An 18,221-nucleotide genomic window follows, 5' to 3' on the forward strand; every position below is an offset into this window, starting at 1 on the left:
AAAAATATATATATAACTGGTTTGAAAATTACCTTATTGATTTTTTCGAGTGAACAAACCCTTTAATAATTAAATCCTGCTGCAATACTCTATATTATTCTGCCATCTACTGGCCATTTATTATATCAACATTTACTGAATCAACAGAAACGCAAACACACCAAACTAACAACTCAGTTCCTAAAGTGGATTCAATCCTCTAGTTTTTCACTCGTATAAATCTGAAATGTAATATATTTATGCATTTTCAGAAATTATTATGAAGCCCAGCAGCTAAATTTATGTAAGTTAATGATGAGCAAAATACAAGATTCATATATATATATATATCCAAAAATATATATAAATGGCTTAATTTTTTATTACCTATTAAAATTGGTACAGTAAAATAAAAAATGAATAATTAAAAAAACTTGTAGGAAAATGATATAATTTTAATCCTTTTATTAAATAGTGAACTAACCCTTTAATAAATAAAACCTCCTGCCATACTCAATATTATTCTGCCATCTACTGGCCATTTATTGCATAACATCAACATTAACAAAAATACAAATACACCAACAAGTCCCTTCCTAAAGTGGAATCAATCCTCTAGTTTCCCTCTCGTATAAATCCGGAATAATCCCGACAGGCGAGTCGATCATCCTGACAGTGTTTCTCCCGTGTATTGATAACTCAAACTCCACGAGCTGACTCCAGAAGCCATTGTTTGGCCTGATGATTGGTCTTTTAGCTTTGAGCATCTGATGAGCTTCTCTGAGCGTCAGGCGGTGGTGTTTGATCAGAAACGCCAAGCACAGAGACGCCGAGCGACTCACTCCTGCATTACAGTGAAGCAGCACACGGCCGCGCTCCTCGCTCACCTGCTGGATCTTATCAGAAACACTGTGGAAATACTCACTCAGTCTGCAGCTGGGGTCATCGGGGACAGGGATCTGCATGTAGTGTGCTGACTGCAGGTGTGTGTCGCTGCTGTGTGTGTTCTGGGTGGAGTTGATGATGCAGGTGATGTGGAGAGACTGGAGGATGCGGGAGTCGCTCGCCGTCTTGCTGGTGCCGATGAACAGATGATCTGTGACCTGAGCAAAGCCGCCGAGACTGGAGGAGCTTCCTGATGACATCCTGCCAAGACTGGGGAAATAAGACAATCATAAACACTCAAAATCATATGCTGTTATGATATGAACGGTTACAGGGATGTTGCTTAACTGTCTGAACAGATGGATAGACGGATAAAGGATGGCTGGATGAATAATGGATGGTTAAAGGATGAATGGACAAAGAATGGATGAAGGATAAAAGATGAAGGAATAAGGGATGAATGGATAGAAGATGGATAAACTGATGGATGGATGGATGGATGGATAAAGGACGAATAAATAAAGGATGGATGGATGGATGGAAAAGGGATAGATGGATGGATGAAGGATGAATAAACAAAGGATGGATGGATGGATGGATGGATGGAAAAGGGATGGATGGATGGATGGATGGATGGATTGATTGATGGATGGATAAAAGATGAATAAATAAAGGATGGATGGAAAAGGGATGGATGGATGGATAAAGGATGAATAAACAAAGGATGGATGGATGGAAAAGGGATAGATGGATGGAGGGATGGATAAAGGATGAATAAACAAAGAATGGATGAATGCGTGGGTGGGTGGGTGTGTGGGTGGGTGGATGGATGGATAAAGGATGGATGGAAAAGGGATAAATGGATGGATGGATGGATGGATGGATGGATAAAGGATGAATAAACAAAGGATGGATGGATGAAAAGGGATAGATGGATGGATGGATGGATGGATGGATGGATGGATGGATGGATGGATGGATAAAGGATGAATAAACAAAGGATGGATGCATGGAAAAGGGATAGATGGATGGATGGATGGATGGATAAAGGATGAATAAACAAAGGATGGATGGATGGAAAGGGATAGATGGAAGGATGGATGGATGGATAAAGGATGAATAAACAAAGGATGGATGCATGGAAAATGGATAGATGGATGGATGGATGGATAAAAGATGAATAAATAAAGGATGGATGGAAAAGGGATAAATGGATGGATGGATGGATGGATAAAGGATGAATAAACAAAGGATGGATGGATGGATGGAAAAGGGATAAATGGATGGATGGATGGATGGATGGATGGATAAAGGATGAATAAACAAAGGATGGATGGATGGATAAGGGATAAATGGATGGATGGATGGATGGATGGATAAAGGATGAATAAACAAAGGATGGATGGAAAAGGCATAGATGGATGGATGGATAAACGAAGGATGAAAGGATGGATAAAGAAAGGATGGGTGAATAAAAGAAGGATGGATAAATGATGGATAGATGGTGGATGGATGGATGAATAGAAAGATAAAGAATGAATAGATAAAGGATGAATGGATGGGTGGATAAAAGAAAGATGGATAAATGATGGATAGATGGTGGATGGATGAATAGAAAGATAAAGAATGAATAGATAAAGGATGAATGGATGGATGGATAAAGGAGGGTTGAAAATGGAAGGAAAAAGGATGGATGGATGAATGATGGATGGATAAAAGAAGAATGAATGGATGTATGCATTAAGGATGGATGGATGGATGAATGAATGAATGAATAACTAGATAAAGGATGAATAGATAAAGGATGGATGGATGGATGGATAAAGGATGAATAGATCACTAAAGAAAGGATGAATGGATGAATTATAGATATACGATAAATGAAGGATGGATGGATAGATGAATAAATAAGGATGAATGGAGTAAGAAAAATAAATAGATGGATGCATAAATGGATGGATGAAGGATAAAGGATAGATTGATAGATAAAGAATGCATAAAGGATAAAGAATGGATAGATGGATAAAGAACAGATTTATGGATGGATGAATGGATGGATAAAGGACATCAAAAAGTTGATGGATGGATGAAGGATAGATTGATGGATGGAAGAAAGCATGGATGGATGGATATACGACAAATGAAAGATGGATTTATAGATAAAACTGCATAAAGGAAAGATATAAGGTATGAATAGATGAAAAAAGAATAGAGGATAGATTTATGGATGGATGTATGGATAAAGGACAACCATAAGTTGATAGATGGATGGATGGAGTATAGATTGATGGATGGATGGACAAAGGATAGATTGATAGATGGATGGATGGGTAGACAGATATTGAACGGATGGGTGGGTGTAAGGGTGGATAAAGGATTAATGGATGGAAAGACAGATGAACGGATGGATGGGAGGATAGATAAAAAGATACTTAGATGGATGGAGGACAGATGGATGAATGTACAAAGGATAGATTGATGGAGGGATGGATGGATAGATTAAGAATGGATGGGTGGGTGTAAGGGTGGATAAAGGATTGATGGACAGACAGACAGATGAATGAATGAATGGATGGGAGGACAGATAGATAGATAGATAGATAGATAGATAGATAGATAGATAGATAGATAGATAGATAGATAGATAGAAAAATGGATGGATAGAGAGACAGAAAGCCAATGTTTTGGATCGACAAAACTGTAAAATATGATCAAATTACTGCAATATTATCTGTAGGCTCTAATCATTACCATAATTATGAGCACTGAAATAGTAACGTGATAACTAACTTATAGATTACAACGGAATAAACTGAATAATGTTTTACTTTTTACATTAACACTTCAGCAAAGTTCAAGTCTATAAAGCACTGATTTATAATTATTAATGCTGTTAATTATGAAAACTGAACGACCAGGAGGAGCGTCACAATCCTGCATCCACACGAGAAATATATTGTTTGTGTAGTTTATCGTCTAAATCCGCCAAACGACAGTTTATCTACAAATACTTTGCGGCACATTTTAACAGAATACTGTTCAACTGTGACTTAAGCGCTTATAAACAGGGTATAACTACAAAATAGAGTTAAAACAATGTAATATTGTCACTCACTTGTACGCAGCCGTCAGTTGAAGAACTCTTCTTCTGTTACTAAAGGCGGCTGCAACACTAGTGCGCGCACACAGCGCCTCCTGCCGTTACCAAGAGAAATAGACACTGCAATACAATCGCAAGCTCTCTCTATTATTTGGTATATTGCATAAAATTGTAGACATACATGCTTTTGTGATAGTAATAAGTCAGTATTGCAGTTAACGTCATTTTTAGTGTATTAAACTGCAAGTTTTTCATAACAAATGATTATTTACAGTTAAGCATAATGACAGCTGCAATAAAAAATGACATAAATATAGAATTAATTGTACCATAAATGTTTCTCTGTGCATTTAAGTGCACAATATTACATGTACTTAGCATCATGTTTGTTAAGAAACACTCAGATTTGCGCATGGTAACACTTTATCTTGATGGTCCATTTGAGTATTAGCAGACTGTCTGCTTAATATCTGTTGATACTGATCCTTCAGCAGACATTTAACTAACGTTGCAAGTACATGTCAACTTACACTAACCCCAACCTAACAGTCTACTTATAATCTAATGAGAACTAGTTTGCATGTAGATGCAAAGTAACTTAAATTCAACAAACGGGCCATCAAAATAAAGTGACCAATCACATTTAGGCTATATATTTTCACAGTATACACTTGATTAAACTCAACATTCATCTGTAGAGTGTCCAAAATAGCAAAGAGCTCACATTTAGAGACATTTATTGACACTTGTACGTTAGATAAACAGGTCTGTTGAACGTTTAATTCGGATTGGCTGTCGAAGACTCTAATTTGACATGACTTAAGAAGTTAATTTGATTTAATTGAGAGCTTTAAGGGGACTTAATATACACAAGATGTGAAATAAGTCTCTGATGGCCCTAGAGTGTAAAGTTTCAGCTCAAAATACCCTATAAATAATGTTTTATAAATGGCTCCTTTAATGCTGTGTTCACACCAGACGTGACACGTGCGAATAGACGCGTGAACATTTTGAGTTTCCTTATTCGTGCGTCAAATTCACTTCACAATATATGCGGATTCGCATAATGGGCAGGGCTTCTGTCTGCCCGGTGACTTTAGCTTCATTGCTAAATGGCTAACATGGCTTTTATTGAGAGAATAGCTGTGTTTATGTGCTTTAGGAAGGAACAGTGTAGATTCGTTCGGCATCGTGTCCGAGTCCACTAGATCCTTTTAGAGGTGCACCAAGCTCATCAACTGCTCCAGAAACTGTACCTGTATAATGGAAGTTTCCAACAATGCTTCCGACTATGCTGAGCCCAGTCTGATGAGCTGTTGTCCAGTGTCGGCAGGAGGATTTCCCCTCAGGACACCATCTGCAGATGCTACGTCATAATCACCCCCCCCCCCCCCCCCCCCACAAGAGAAAGCTTGTGATTGGTTAACATATAACATTGGTTATAATGTCCGCTGAACTTCAGATTTTCAACTTGAGTACACTTGTGAAAGGCATCAAACATGAAAAATGCTCAACTCGCGCTGATTCATTTGTGCAAACAGTGTCATTAGTGCCGCCTAATTCACGCGTATTGCGCCACAGGATGTATATTCGTGTCTTTGTATTGATTTAACATAAATCACTGGCGCTTGGCGCTTCATGTTTGTCTGGTGTGAACGCAGTATTAGGCTTAATCCAAATTGTGTCCTTTTGGCGACTGTCGTTTTAAATGCAAATGAGATTTTCAAAAGAGGGCGGAGCTACAAAACGCCTGTGCATCAGCATAGAGGCAGATTCAAAAAAGGACTAATGTTATCTCTGTGAAAACTGAAAATGTAAACAGAAGAAAACTCTAATGGCGGACGGCTGCTTCTCACTCGGGGCTGCTGTTTATGGAAGGATGGTCACTAGTAGGCGGGGCTTTTCCACTCCCATGACACGTGCAAAGGGAGAATGTCAATCAAAGTGTTTCTGCAGACTGTTTTTATAAATTGTATTCTATTATTCTATAAAAAATAGAATTAATTAATTAATTAACGCTTTCAGGGCGTCAGAACGCATTTTTGCTAATTTAAGGACGGGAAAATCCGCTTTGCGCCAAGGCGCATGGGCTAAAAGGGTTGAGTTTATTTTCTTAATGAGTTATAGGTGTGTTTTGAGAATAAACCAATTAGAGTCTCATCTCCTATTCCCTTTAAGAGTCAGCTGCGTCACGCCAAGAGCGCATTCGCTATTTACAGGAAGCAAAGTAAGTCTAAGTGGAAAAAATGAGCATTTCACAAGCAAACAGTGAACAGTTTTTAACAGAAAACAGTTAAACAGAGCATCTACTGCGTGAGAATGAGAGATAATGGATCACTTTCACATTCGCTCTTGGATAGGGAAACCTTTACGCACAGACATCAATTAGTCTATAAATAATTAATTTCGTTTGTTAAGCGCAAATATTCGTTTCAAAACTATTTCTAAATTCAGTTCTAATTTCCAGCAAACAAATAAATGAACAATAATAATGAAGTTAAAAACCTGAGTTATATCCAAACACACATGCTGTGCCCCATATGGTCTAAAACCTGACAGGTGGGCAAATCTAAGCTTGTTTTTAATAAAACAAATATAAATATGGATGTAATAAATAATACTGCTAATAATAATAACATTATACAGAAGCAAATTGTTATGAATGAACTTAAAAGCCTCCCGAGATGAAGAAGACATAAAAGCAGTGATTTTTCATATTTATGTAGGCTAGAAAATAATATGTTTTGTAATATTTTAATCCTTTATATTTATATCCTATATCTATTCTTATTATATCCTATATATATCCTTAATATTTACATTTTTTCATATGTAAAGATATTTGCCTATTGCTCTCTTTTGTGTATTAAGCAGTGTGTAAGCGAGGCGCAACTCTGCGCTGGAGTTTAGACGGGTTAGTTTTGGTCTAATGAAAAATCTTTTATAGTTTCTCAAAATAGCAACGCGCCAGCGGTCCGCCTCAGAACGCCTCCCTTTTTAGACCAGAACGCCTATGGGCGCACAAATGAGCGCTAATGCATTTGCTATTTAAACAGCGTAGCGCAACGCCTCAAAATGACTCTTGCGCCAAGCTGAAACTACCAAAAGACTACTGCGCCACGCCTTGCGCCACACTGCGCCGGGTGTATGATAGGGCCCATTGTTGCACCACAACAGTGTTTAAACCTCTTATAAATCTGATTTTTAAATAATAGGTCCCCTTTAAAGCATCAATATTTTTTATAATGTGTATCTGTAATGTAATGTGTATTTATATAGTGCATTTATTGTGTACTGTGTTTTTGTTGACACTATATTGACCTTATTCTTCACCTAAAAGCATGCGCAGCCATTGGATTCACTTTGGTTGTAGATCTCCGCTCTCATTCACTTCCATTGATTTCTAGACGTTAAAAACAGCTCGTTCTGCTGCTTGATGTTGCAAATTGAAAGTTTCATATTATATTATTCTCCTTTTTAAGTCTAGTCATGAACACACTTGTTTGTAGAGCAAGTAGTTTGACTGTTTTCTGACGTTCGTTACTCCTAAATAGTCATTTCTCCCATAGACAACTGAATCAGAAGCTCTAAAACAATCGCAAACATTAGCGCACTTCTACATTCTAGAGCTCTCAATGCAATCCATTTGATCCGTCAAATCTCCAACCCTCCATGAGCGCTCCAGCAGAGGTCAGGATGAAAGAAAGTTCATCTCTCTGTTATATGTGGCGAGCGGCTCGGTGCTCCTCCTTTTGAAGATCAGAGGACACACACTTCTGAAGGCCTTTCTGAAGTTGGCCCCCATGAAGGCGTAGATGACGGGGTTGATGGAGGAGTTGGAGTAGGACATGCCGTGCGCCCAGATCTTCAGCTTGTAGAGCGTGTAGCTGCGGCTCACGTCTTCAGCACAGAAGGCCTGCAGGAGGATCAGGATCTGGATGGGACCCCAGCACAGCAGGAACAGCAGCACCATCACCACTACCATCCTGGAGACGCGGCTGCGCACGGCTTCAGCACGCTCCGATGACGTCTGCAGACTAATCTATTGGTTAAAAAATGTGTTTTTTTTTACTGAAATATAACGAAAAATTTGCAATGAATGAAAAAATAAAACTAAAACTAACAAGAGTCACTGAAAAAGGCCAGTTCACAATATAAAAGGAGCACTCCAGTATGTCTATGGCAAAGAATACACTCTTTTAAAGGTCTTTGAAATGAAATAGCTCAACATAAACAGTGGAGTCTGAGAAAACTGCTCATTTTCTATGGAAATTTCAGACGGCACTTCGAGGTTTTTGCATCTAAACACTTCATATATACAATGGAAAAAAGTTTGCATACACTGTATAAAAAGGCACATAACCATATTAAAAAAGTCAGATGTGTGACTAAACTCTTTCACTTTTAGGTGAGTTAGGATTATCTTTTATTTTCTTGAGAGTCAAGTCTACATACAATAAGATTATTCTGCCTCTGAAAAGGCTCAGATGATGATGTCAAGGATTTGGAAGTTTCTGATTGGTTAATTGACAACACGAGTTAAATGGAGGCACAACTGTAGAATAGTATTTAAGGAAAAGCTCAAACACTCTGCTTCCTTGTGTGACAAAATGGGAAAATCAACAAGCCAGAATCAACAGAGAAGCCAGATTTGCTAAACTACACTGGGAAAAAAAGAATAATTGTTGGAGACATGTCCTGTAGTCTGATGGAACTAAGACTGAACTGTTTGGCCATAATGACCAGTGCTACATTTGGAGGACAAAGGGGAAACCTTACAAGCCTAGAAGCACCACCCCAACTGTGAAGTAAGGGGGCGGCAGCATCATGTTGTGGGGCTGTTTTACTGCAGGAGGGACTGGTCCACTTCACAGCATAGATGGCATCATCAAGAGAGAACATTATGGAGAAATACTGAAGCAACATCTCAACACATCAGCCAGAAAATTAAAACTTGGCAACAAATGGGTCTTCCAAACAGATCATGACCCTAAGCATACTGCCAAATTAGTTAAAATGTGCTTTAAGGACAACAGAGTGAATGTTTTGGAGTGGCCATCACAAAGCCCTGAGCTCAATCTAATTGAAAATTTGTGAGCAGAGTTGAAAAAGCTTGTGCGAGCAAGACAGCCTACAAACCTGACTCAGTTACAGCAATTCTGTCAGGAGGAATGGGCCAAAATTTCAGCAAACTATTGTGAGAAGCTTGTTGAAGGAGACCCAAAACATTTGACCAAAGTTAAACAGTTTAAAAGCAAAGCTAAAAAACACCAATGAAATGTGTGTAAACTTTTTTTTAATTAATAAAAAAAATTTAAAACAAATTCCCTCATTATTCTGGCAATAAATCATTTAGGTAATCCTAACAGATCTAAAATAGTAAGCGTTTAGTATGATTTACCATCAGACATTTTTTTAAAAATGGTTATGTTCCTTTTTTAGAGTGTATGTAAACTTCTGGTTTCAACTGTGTGTGTGTGTGTGTGTGTATGTATATATATATATATATATATATATATATGTGTATATATATATATATATATATATATATATATATATATATATATATATATATATATATAGGCGATTAATCCAAAATAAAATTTGTTTTGCCAATTTAAAATGTTCCAAGTGTGTGTAATACATATATATATATATATATATATATATATATATATATATCCAAGTTTTAGAAACAACATGTAATAAGTTGACTTCTAGTTGATCATTTGGTATCAGAAGTGGCTTTTATGAAAGGGAAAGGCTTATTTTACCACAATAAAACATGATCAAGCCTTGATTTTTAATGGTTTAGTTAGGGCAGTAAGGTCTGACTTTGCTTAGACTAAAGTCTCGTCACTGAGCAGAAATAATGTCCAGTATAGAATATAAAGTCCTGCATCATTGGAGACAGAATGAATATTGTGTCTTACTCCATCATGAGCTTGGAGGACTGCATCCATACATCTCTGACATGACTCAAATCAATGATTAATAAAGTCATCTGGAATGGCAGAGAAAGCAATCCTACAGGACTCCCAGAGTTTATCAAGACTCTTTGGATTCATCTTCAATGCCTCCTCCTTCATCTTACCCCAGACATGCTCAATAATGTTCATGTCTGGTGACTGGGCTGGCCAATCCTGGAGCAGCTTGACCTTCTTTGCTTTCAGGAGCTTTGATGTGGAGGCTGAAGTATGAGCAGGAGCGCTATCCTGCTGGAGAATTGTCCCTCTCCTGTGGTTTGTAATGTAATGGGCAGCACAAATGTCTTGATACCTCAGGCTGTTGATGTTGATCATCAACTCTGCAGATCTCTCGACGCCCCCATACTGAATGTAACCCCAAACCATGATTTTTTCCTTCACTAAACTTGACTGATTTCTCTGAGAATCTTGGCTCCATGTGGACTCCAGTAGGTCTTCTGCAGTATTTGTGATGATTGGGATGCAGATCAACAGATGATTCATCAGAGAAATCCACCTTCATCCAAAGGACCAACTAGAAGTGAAGTTATTATTTGGTGCTCTTACAACTGGGATCGACAATGAGACTTTTATAATTCTTAAAGGGAAAGGGCATCCGCTGTGAAAACATATGCTGGAGAAGTTGGCGGTTCATGTGGTGACCCCTGATCAATAAAGGGACTAACCTGAAAAGAAAATGAATGAGAAAATGAATATCCACATTTGAAAAGGCACCTCGATATGTTTTTTTAATGAAGCAGAAATACAGCAGCAGCATTACCTGGTTACAGCCTTGAACGGGTTGGACCGTGGCCTGCGCCATGCGCTTCAGCATGAAGGTGTAACACAAGCAGATGGTGATCAGAGGCAGCAGGTAAACAGCCAAGAAGGAGTAAAGGAGGTAAACTCTCTTATGAATGACCGAAGGAAAGGTCTCAGTGCAGTACGTCTGTGGGCCGAACCAGTATGAAGACTCAGTGTGCTGATACAGAGCAATCGGCACTGACAGCAGTGAAGAACCTGCGTTTAAAAAGCATTCAGTTGACAACATCCAATACACTGTGTGAAAACTAAACTACGCAAACCAACACAAATGACAAATACGATAGTAATTTACAGTAAATACTATAGTGCTTTTGAATCATCCTATAGTAAAGTACTTGAGTTAACCTGTTGTGGTAATTCTACAGTTACTATAGTATATAGCAACCACTTAGAACAACCCCCTACCAATGCCTTAGTAACTACTTTTAACACCTAAGCAACAGCTTAGCAATATCGAAATTTCGGCCGAATTTGCATCACATTACTACGAGTGTATAACTAACGACAAGGTGTGAAAAGAAAATCCAGAATCCATGAAATCTGTCTACTTAAAGAGACTGTGATGATTTTCATACATATCCAGATGGTGGTGCACACGGACAGAGCCATCTGTGGAGTTCGGTGATGGAGAGACTGCAGCGGGTACACGGTCACGTAAAACCGGTCCACGCTCATCGCGGACAGAGTGATGCAGGTCGCCTGAGCTGTTACCTGTGAGTTCAGTAGAAACAAAAAGTTGCTTAAAAGTCAAAATATTTAGCATGTATACAGCTGAAGTCAGAATTATCAGCCCTCCTGTATATTTTCTCAATATCAATGTGAACCGGGCTCTTGTGTCCCGAATGCGTTACGCTGTAGTGACACATTTCCATTCTCTATTCATACAATTTTATTCGTACGAAAATTTTAAATGGAGGTGATTTCTCTAAACCAAAATCAAAAAGCAAATCGTATTAAAATGTACAAGCGAGAATGTATAAATTCGTATCAAGCCTGGTTTATACTTCTGCGTCAAGTGACCGGCGTAACCCACGGCGCATGCAACGCGCGTGGCTGTGCATTTATACTTCTGCGTGCTGTCTCTGTTGGTCTGCATTAACACTTTCGAAACGCTAGTTTGCAGTGAGGTGTAAATGTTACTCTGTGTCGAGTTTCTTCGCTGCTTTTTTTGCTTTTCCTGAACACTTCCTGGATGTACAAGTGGCTCAAACTCGCTCATTTTGAGGCAGGAACCAGCGGACGTGCAACAACTTTAACTATGAGGTAAACACAAAACAAAACTTTCCATCCGGAGCTCCTTCACGGGACTCCACACTTGTAAACAATCGCTCCATCAGGCTCGCACCATTCACGCGGCTCTCGGTCCCGCCCAAACTCGTCAGCGCTACCAAGCCGACCAATCACAGAGCTTGCGCTACGCGTCGTTGCGACGTGTAGTTACATTTTTTGAGAGGTGCACGTCAGTGATGCCAACGGCCACGGCGAAGGGCTATGCGTCAGCGGCGTTTGACGCAGAAGTATAAATCAGCCTTTAGTTAGCCACCAAACCAAAAGGTTACGAATTGATTTCGTAAGTTTTATCGTGAAATTCATTCATTCATTGTCTTGTCGGCTTAGTCCCTTTTATTATTCCGGGGTCGCCACAGCGGAATGAACCGCCAACTTATCCAGCAAGTTTTCACGAAGCGGATGCCCTTCCAGCCGCAACCCATCTCTGGGAAACATCCACACACACACACACACACAAACTCATACACTGCGGACAGTATAGCCTATCCAATTCACCTGTACCGCATGTCTTTGGACTGTGGGGGAAACCAGAGCACCCAGAGGAAACGCTCGTGAATGCAGGGAGAACATGCAAACTCCACACAGAAACACCAACTGAGCCGAGGCTCAAACCAGCGACCTTCTTGCTGTGAGGCGACAGCATTACCTACTGCGCCACTGCTTCGCACTTTAACCTGAGATTGTGTTGGACATTCTGACATTATATTTGCTGATGGTCAAAGTCGGTCTGCAGATGACGAAGAGTCGGAGTTGACAGAAAGTTGACTAGTGTACAGTAAACATTGGCTTTTTTCCCTCACTCATTTTGCCATTAAAGTCTGTGTGAATTCCCTATTTACAATGTTTATCCACTGAAAGAATCTAAAAGGGAGGTGTTTACATTGCATTACCAAGCCAACTACTGATGCGTTTTGTACGTTACAAAGAGCTTTGTTGCAGCACCACAGTGGAACCACAGCACGGTTTGGCACAGTTCAGCACAACAGTGGAAAAGCACTTTAATAAGTCTTGAGCAGTCGCTTCTGTGTTTGGAGGGGCAGGGCTTCTGTGTTTACGTCAGTATGACGCTTCACAATATTCTTAGCCACGCCCCTCTTATTGTTAGTTTGCTACAAGAGAATGATAAGCAAAAAGAAAGCCCCGCCCCCAGCTCAATGTTCCATTTCAGTTTCAGTAAAAGTTAAGTTCCAGTTTACACAGACTTTAAGAATTAACAAAGATGCCAAATTTACAGTGGGGAAAATAAGTATTGCACGTATGCATTTTTCTCAGAAACCGTATTTCTGTGCTGTTGACTTGAAATTTTCCCCGGATGTTGGTTTCACACCAAAGAAATCCACATATACAAAGAAAACAAATCTAATTAGTTTACAAACGAAGTTACGAGTATTAAAATGACATGACGCAGGGAAAAAGTATTGAACACATTAAGAAAGGGAGGTGTAGTTCAGCAGTGAAAGCCCAGACAGCAGCTGAAATCTCTCAGTAGTTCTACTCTGCTCTTCCTCAGTGTAAATGAATATCAGCTGCTTCAGTCCAACATCTACATTAGCAGGAGGATGAAGATGAGCCAGGGTGGACATTTCAGCAAGACAACGATCCAAAACACAGCCAAGGAGGCTGTCAGATGCTTTTAGAGAAAGAAAATCAAGCTGAAGAATGGCCCAGCCAATCACCTGAACCGAATCCAATAGAGAATACAAAATAAAGCTCAGATTTGATAGTTGAGACCCACAGAATCATCAAGACTTTGACACTCTGTTGAAGTCTGTGAGAAATTCACACCTGAGCAGTGCATGAGACTTCATTCTCCATATAAGAGGAGTCTTTAAGCTGCAGCACTAAAAAAAAAGTAATATAAAGTATTAAACACATTCAGTAGTTCAGCACTTTCTCCTTCTGTTATTTTGTTATTACACATTACTCACTTTCCAGATTTGTTTTGTTTTATGTTTGTCTTGTTTGGGTTTTCACCAAAATCTGCTTTAACTCCATGTCAACAGCTCCTTCGGAAATATTATTCCCAGGAAAAAAAACCATGACGTGTTCAATACTCATTTCCCCTGCAGTATATGATGAATAAAACAACCATAAAAAGCTCTGACCTGTTGCAGATAATTGACCAAGCGACACATAAAATCCCCAAATATCCAGCTAGGAAGAACGTACACAGTGGCAGTGAAGGGAACGCAACAAACCAGGAAAAGTATATCAGTGGTGGCAAGATTAACTGAGGAGAGAAGCAAAAATCAAATGTATTATTCTCATAAACAGTGTCCGGTAGTTGAAGTCAGAATTATTAGCCCAGCTTTGATTGTTTTTTCTATTTTAAATATTTCCCAAATTATGTTTAACAGAGCAAGGAAATGTTCACAGTATGTCTGATATTATTTTATCTTCGGGAGAAAGTCTTATTTGTTTTATTTCGGCTAGAATAAAAGAAGTTTTTAATTTTTTAAACATAATTTTAAAGACAAAATATTAGCCCCTTTAAGCTATATATTTTTCTCGATAGTCTACAGAACAAACCATTGTTATACAATAACTTGCCTAATTACCCTAACCTGCCTAGTTAACCCAATTAACCTAGCTAAGCCTTTAAATGTTACTTTAAGCTGTATAGAAGTGTCTTGAAATTTTTCTAGTAAAATATTATTTACTGTCATCATGACAAAGATAAAATAAATCTGTGATTAGAGATGAGTTATTAAAACTATTATGATTAGAAATGTGTTGAAAAAAATCTGCTCTCCGTTATACAGAAAATGGGGAAAAAAATAAACAGGGGGGCTAATAATTCTGACTTCTACTGTATAAACAGGATATGATAATCTTTATACCTATGTAGAGGTTTGTAACCGTCTTCATCTGCTGGTTTTTAATGACCACATAGATGACTATTAGGTTACCCACTAAACCCACAAACATAATAAGAGTGAAAAACAGCGGGACGAGCCACGTGTCGGTCAGAGGAACGGGGCTTTGGAATCTCATCAGATCCGTCTGATTGCACTGATAAATATTTGCGTCATAATTGCACATGATGTGCTCTGCAGCATCGCCGGTGCTGTTAGTTTCTGCCATCAGACTCGCTGCGAGAAATAACCTGCAACAAAAACACACAGCAGAAGACTAAATTATTATAAGTGAATTGTTTTTCAATTATTAAAAAAAAAAAAAAAAAAAAAAAAAAAGGTAAACCTAAACCCAACCGTCACAATAATCCAAAAACAGACCTGGAGTCTTCTCTATTAGTATGGCTGATTAACCATGTGGATGGATGATAACAGCCTTCTGAGCCTACCGGTAGGCACAAAAGGTCCCTACTGGCCCATTTCTATCAGCTGATATCCACTGATAACGCCCATTCAATCAAAAGATAACATTCGAATCGGGTACTATATGTTGTTTTATAATAAATCTGCAAATACAGTTGAAGTCAGAATTATTAGCCCCCTTTGAATTTATTTTTATTTTTTAAATATTGACCAAATGATGTTGAACAGATTCAGGAAATTTTCACAGAATGTCTGATAATATTTTTTTTTTCTGGGGAAAGTCTTATTTGTTTTACTTCGGCTAGAATAAAAGCAGATTTTAATTTTTTAAAAGCCATTTTAAGGTCAATATTATTAGGCCCTTTAGGCTATATTTTTCCCCCGATAGTCTACAGAACAAACCATCATTATACAATAACTTGCCTAATTACCCTAACCTGCCTAGTTAACCTAATTAACCAAGTGAAGCCTTTAAATGTCACTTTAAGCTGTATAGAAGTGTCTTGAAAAATATCTAGTCTAATATTATTTACTGTCATCATGGCAAAGATAAAATAAATCAGTTATTAGAGATGAGTTATTAAAACTATTATGATTAGAAATGTGCTGAAACAATCTTCCCTCCATTAAACAGAAATTGGGGATAATAATAATTCAGGAGGGGTAACAATTCTGACTTCAACTGTACATTATACATTAATATAAATCTTCTGAACAAATACAGCATGTGTGCAATAAGATCAAATATGTAGTTTTTTTAAATTCAACAACTAAACAAAACCCCAATCTAAACGTAAACATGTGACATAAGGTAGTTTACATACATGTAGTTTATCATTATTATTCAGTATGCATTTATATATTTTAACTGCTCTCACACACACACACACACACACACACACACACACACACACACAGACACACACACACACACACACACACACACACACACACACACACACAATTAAATCCATTAATAAATTAAATAATTAAACATATTTATTGGATATTAATAATAATTGAGTAGTACGCCAGCCACACTAAACTAACATTAAATACACCTGCAATAACAACAGTCAACTTCTATTGCCTATAACATTACAACAATTATCATTATAATATTATTGCATATTTCTTATAATTATTATTAAATAACACGGTTGTCACTCAGTATCATGCAGATTTGTCAAGATAAATTCACAGTAATTCCTCTGCAATATAACGCTTCATTTGAGGACTAGCTTTGCATAAATGTAACAGCTTACCTCTTTCAAAACTGTAAAAGGAAGTAAACACTGCTCCTAAAACATGTTACTGTAGTCCGGTGTGAAGGTTTCACAGCTGTTGATGTTTCTCCTTCAATGCTGTGAACACACACACACACACACGCATGCACGCAGTGATGCAATTTTTTTTATGGACTGCACCGGGAGGAGCAAAACACCTTTAGATCACTTCAAAAACTGATATACTCCAATTTATTTTTTAAATTAATTTGCATTATTTAGTATCAAGTAAAAAAACTGCACCAGGCTTTGTTTTTGTTTTTTAGCATCTATATATATATATATATATATATATATATATATATATATATATATATATATATATATATATATATATAAATATTTACATATATTATATATATTATAATTATTATTATTACTATTAATGTTGCTGTTTTGGTTCATATATGGTGCTTTTCACAACAATTATCATTCCCATTATCGTACTATTACAGCACAGAAAATGTAAAACCCACCCTACCAGCCCCATACAGTGACAGAAAGCACTCTAGTATTTTAATTTAGGAAATTGATTACATGGAACTAAATATTTCTTGGATTCACAGGCGTTTTCGGTGTATTTACGAGCATAAATTGCATTACAGGACATTAGCATCCGCTGATATAGTCTCTATTTCCAACGTTTCGACGTCAAAATATGTTGTAGGAAAGGTTAAGCTCCCATAATGCAATTGAAAGCATAAATAAATTAAAACAGAAAAAACAATAATTACGTAATACTAAAACTGTTGATTTAAGGATGTCTTTATAGTGTATTTATAAAAAGGGTCAGTTCACCCAAAAATGAAAATTAGCCACAATTTACTCACCCTCAAGGCATCCTATTGGTGCATCACTTTCTTCTTTCAGTCGAATAAAAATGGCTCATTAAAGGTTTCGAAAGTTTAAAACAAACCCTATAAAATGAATTCATCCATAATAAAAGTGCTTCACATGGGTCCGTAGGTGAATAAAGTGAATCTTGATTGCTCTAATGTGTTAAGGATTAATTATTCTTCTATGTTGAATTCTTGTGTTTTATTCTCTCGGTTGTTGTAGTCGGAGACTCTATACTGCTCAGTGAGCGCCGTCTTTCAGATGAGATGTTAAATCGAGGTCCTGACTCTCTGTGGCTGTTAAAGGATGTCCATCTAAAAAGAGTAGGGGTTTAACCCAGGTGTCCTGGCCAAATTTGCCCACTGGTGTCTGTCCATCATGGCCTCCTAACCACCCCCATACCATAATTGGCTTCATCTCCTCTCCACCAATCAGCTGGTGTGTGGTTTGCGGTCTGGCGCAATATGGCTGCCGTTGCTTCATCAAGGTGGATGCTGCACACTGGAAATGGATAAACAGATTCCTCCAAAAATGTGTAAAATGCTTTGAGTGTCCAGAAAAAGTGCTATATACTGTGAATGTAAGGAATTATTAAGTACTAAAAATATATAGTTTTGTATATCAATATACTATTATTAAATAGCACTTTATAGAAGTGCACTAAAAGTGCACATAAAGTGCACCTTTTAACTCTACAGGCTTTATAAGATTTCCATAATATATTCAATTTTGAGCACTTAAAGCAAACTAAAAATCTGCGATTATTATGCACGAG

The 18,221-nt window shown here is 37.8% G+C and overlaps 2 protein-coding genes across 7 annotated transcripts in view; both read right to left on the minus strand.

Annotated features, from left to right (window-relative positions):
- Positions 1–496: 496 nt before the first annotated feature.
- On the minus strand, positions 497–4,024 carry zgc:153044. Its single transcript, NM_001045393.1, is given in 2 exon segments — positions 497–1,134; positions 3,980–4,024. A coding segment is annotated over 1 exon segment (549 nt). The 5' UTR covers positions 1,125–1,134; positions 3,980–4,024; the 3' UTR covers positions 497–575.
- Positions 4,025–7,200: 3,176 nt separating this feature from the next.
- The window catches only part of kiss1rb (KISS1 receptor b), a 360,900-nt gene continuing 349,879 nt past the window's right edge, over positions 7,201–18,221 (minus strand). Inside the window, exons 1-7 of one of the 6 annotated variants that reach the window (XM_087250835.1) lie at positions 17,440–17,947; positions 16,589–16,687; positions 14,886–15,151; positions 14,151–14,275; positions 11,331–11,466; positions 10,712–10,950; positions 7,201–8,006 (exon numbers count right to left, since the gene is read on the minus strand). In XM_087250835.1, the coding sequence (XP_087106961.1) occupies positions 7,656–8,006; positions 10,712–10,950; positions 11,331–11,466; positions 14,151–14,275; positions 14,886–15,129 (1,095 nt within the window). In that variant the 5' untranslated portion in view covers positions 15,130–15,151; positions 16,589–16,687; positions 17,440–17,947 and the 3' untranslated portion in view covers positions 7,201–7,655. 6 annotated transcript variants of the gene reach the window in all.

This window comes from Danio rerio, chromosome 5 (assembly GCF_052040795.2).
Source record: "Danio rerio strain M-AB ecotype USA chromosome 5, GRCz13ab, whole genome shotgun sequence".
Classification (NCBI taxonomy): domain Eukaryota; kingdom Metazoa; phylum Chordata; class Actinopteri; order Cypriniformes; family Danionidae; genus Danio; species Danio rerio.